Below are 3,410 nucleotides of genomic sequence, written 5' to 3' on the forward strand. Positions count from 1 at the left end.
TGCTGCTTCTCCCCACAGGTGTTCATATCTGTGGCCTCAGCATCTTCCCCCAGGTTCAGGCCCTGTTTATTTAATCTCGTGTCCTATCTGTTCCTCCTGAGGAAGCCACGTTCAACTAGCAAGTCCAGGTGCTCTGAGAGACACAGAGGTGGATAAGATACTGCTCCTGACTTAAGGAGCTCATAGGGACGGGACACAAACATCCCTGCCCTTGCAAAACCTATTGACTAGTGAAGGAGACAGACGGGGACACAGTGAATGCCATGTGTGGCTGCTATGGCTTAGGCCGTAATGGAAGTTGGGAAAATCGCCTGCACGGGAGGGTAACTAAAGCTGACTCATGGAATCCTGGAAAGCTTCCTGGAGGTGACTGCCTGTGAGCTAGACTTAGAAGTGTGGGGAAGATTTGGATGAGGATGAAGAGCCCTCCAAGTGGGGCGAATGGCTTGGGCAAAGGCATGGAAATAGGAAGGCCTGGGGGAAGACGAAGAGGCTGCAGACCAGACCACAGGTAGCATGAGATGCGTATGTGGTGATGGGGTTCAAAGGCAAGCCAGCGTTTGGCACCCAAGGTTGATGTTGGCTTAAAAACAGCTGAAGCGTCAGTGAGGCAGTCCTGACTCGTGCCCTTTCTCTCCTTGCAGAGGCCATGCCACTGAAACATTATCTCCTTTTGCTGGTGGGCTGCCACGCCTGGGCTGTGGGCTGGGCCAACCATGGCTGCCCTAGAGAGTGCACCTGCTCCAGGGCCTCCCAGGTGGAGTGCACGGGGGCGCACATCGTGGTGGTACCCACCCCGCTGCCCTGGAACGCCATGAGCCTGCAGATCCTCAACACGCACATCACCGAACTCAACGAATCCCCGTTCCTCAACGTCTCGGCCCTGATCGCCCTGCGGATTGAGAAGAATGAGCTGTCCCACATCGCGCCCAGTGCCTTCCATAACCTGGGCTCACTGCGCTACCTCAGCCTCGCCAACAACAAGCTTCAGGTTCTGCCCGTCAGCGTCTTCCAGGGCCTGGACAACCTAGAGTCGCTCCTCTTGTCCAGCAACCAGCTGGTGCAGATCCAGCCGACTCACTTCGCCCACTTCAGCAACCTCAAGGAGCTGCAGCTGCACGGCAACCACCTGGAGTTTATCCCCGACGGGGTTTTCGACCACCTGGTGGGCCTCGTCAAGCTGAATCTGGGCAAGAATAGCCTCACCCACCTCTCACCCAGGGTCTTCCAGCACCTGAGCAACCTCCAGGTCCTCCGGCTGTATGAGAACAGGATTTCAGACATCCCCATGGGCTGTTTTGACGGGCTTGGCAACCTCCAGGAGCTGGCCCTGCAGCAGAACCAGATTAGTACGCTGTCTCCTGGCCTCTTCCACAACAACCGTAACCTCCAGAAGCTCTATCTGTCCAACAACCACATCTCCCAGCTGCCCTCCGGCATCTTCATGCAGCTGCCCCAGCTCAACCGGCTCACGCTCTTCGGGAATTCCCTGAAGGAGCTCTCTCCGGGCATCTTTGGACCCATGCACAACCTGCGTGAGCTTTGGCTCTATGACAACCACATCGCCTCCCTCCCAGACAATGTCTTCAGCAGCCTCCGCCAGTTGCAGGCCCTGGTCCTCAGCCACAACCAGATCAGCTACATCTCTCCGGATGCCTTCAATGGGCTGGTGGAGATGCGGGAGCTGTCCCTCCACACCAATGTGCTGCAGGAGCTGGATGGGAGTGTCTTCCGCACGTTGGCCAATCTGCAGAACATCTCCCTGCAGAACAACCGCCTCAGACAGCTCCCGAGCAACATCTTCGCCAACGCCAATGAACTCAGGACCATCCAGCTGCAGAACAACCAGCTAGAGAACCTGCCCTTGGGCATCTTCGATCACCTGGGGAAGCTGTGTGAGCTGAGGCTCTATGACAACCCCTGGAGGTGTGACTCAGACATCCTTCCGCTCCACAATTGGCTCCTACTCAACAAGGCCAGGCTGGGGACAGACACTCCCCCGGTGTGTTTCAGCCCAGCCAATGTCCGAGGCCAGTCCCTCATCATCATCGATGACAATGTTGTCTCCAGTGTCCAGGGTTCAGTGGTCCCCAAGGTGTCCACCCACCCAGAGACACCCAGCTACTCTGACACCACCTGCGTCTCCTCCACCACTGACTTCACCAGTCTGACCACCATCAAGACCACCAGTAGCCGTGACACGGGGGGCATGACCCAGGCCCAGAGCGGGCTGACCATTGCTGCCATTGTGATTGGCATCATCGCCCTGGCCTGCTCCTTGGCTGCCTGCATCTGCTGTTGCTTCTGCAAGAAGAGGAACCATGCAGTCCTGATGCAGATGAAGGCACCCAATGAGTGTTAAGAAAGGCAGAGGCTGGAGACAGGGCTGGGGAACCGTGGGACCCCCAGAGGATCCGGGATTTCATTGTTCCGCCTCCACCCCTGGGTCCACAGAGCCATCCCCTGCTCCCCCTGTCTCTGGTCCCCGAGAGAAAGGTGTCCCCACCTTTTCCTGACCTGCCTGGTTCTCCTATAGAAGAGGTTCTTTCAGAGCCTTCTTACCAACAGGGAGAACTAACCCACTGTGGCAAAAACCCTGCGGTGTTCCCAATTCACATCCCTGGGCTTCTCTCAAGAAAGCCCCTCCTCTAAAGCCTCACCAGCTCTCCTCCAAAAACCACCTTCCCTGCGTCTGTACCCCTGCCAACCTCTATAGACGCAGTTATTACACACCTGCCACTTTGTGGCAATGGTTCTCCACCGGGACAGCCCCGCTCCCAAGTATTATGTAAGTTGATTCCCCTTCTTCGCTCCTCTTGTTTGCGACATGGCTCTACCCTGTCCCCTCAATGAAAGGTCTCCCTTCACTTCCTACTCCTGAAGGCAAGGTGACTTCTCTCCTCGAAGAAGGCTTCAAACCATTTAGCTGATCTCTTAAGAACTGCCAAGTGCCCTGGCTTTCAGGATGGTATGCAAGAGAGAAGGGAAAAATGAGGCTGTTCAGGTCCTGGAGGCCGGACTACCCTCAGCATCTCTTGTGATTTTTATCTGGAAAAGGAAGAAAGGCACCGGTGCAACAAGTTTAGCCGCTTAGAGAATGATATTTCTGAACTGCAAACTTTGCTTTGAAAATTTCAGTCCTTTAAGGAATAAAATCACGTAGAATTTCTCACCGCCCCGCAGGAAAACTTGAAAATCAGCTTATTGGTACTGGATGGAGAAAGCAATTTCGTGTCTGGGGGTCCTCGTGTTCACCCCCAGGATTTTTCTCTTTTAACTTTTTATGGAAGTGTAATATACATACAGAAAAGCGTGATAGTGTCTAGTTTGATGGATTGTCACAAACTTTACACACCTGTGTAACCAGCACCCAAATTAAGAAACGAGACATCGCCAGGATCCTCCATCCT

The 3,410-nt window shown here is 54.6% G+C and overlaps 1 protein-coding gene across 1 annotated transcript; it reads left to right on the plus strand.

The window, feature by feature from the left end:
• The first annotated feature begins 649 nt into the window (after positions 1-649).
• LRRC15 (leucine rich repeat containing 15) lies at positions 650-2,362 on the plus strand. Its single transcript, XM_060009947.1, has one exon. The coding sequence runs from the start codon at positions 650-652 to the stop codon at positions 2,360-2,362; it is 1,713 nt and encodes a 570-aa protein (XP_059865930.1).
• The last annotated feature ends 1,048 nt before the right edge of the window (positions 2,363-3,410 follow it).

The sequence above is a fragment of the Delphinus delphis genome, chromosome 4 (assembly GCF_949987515.2).
Source record: "Delphinus delphis chromosome 4, mDelDel1.2, whole genome shotgun sequence".
NCBI lineage: Eukaryota > Metazoa > Chordata > Mammalia > Artiodactyla > Delphinidae > Delphinus > Delphinus delphis.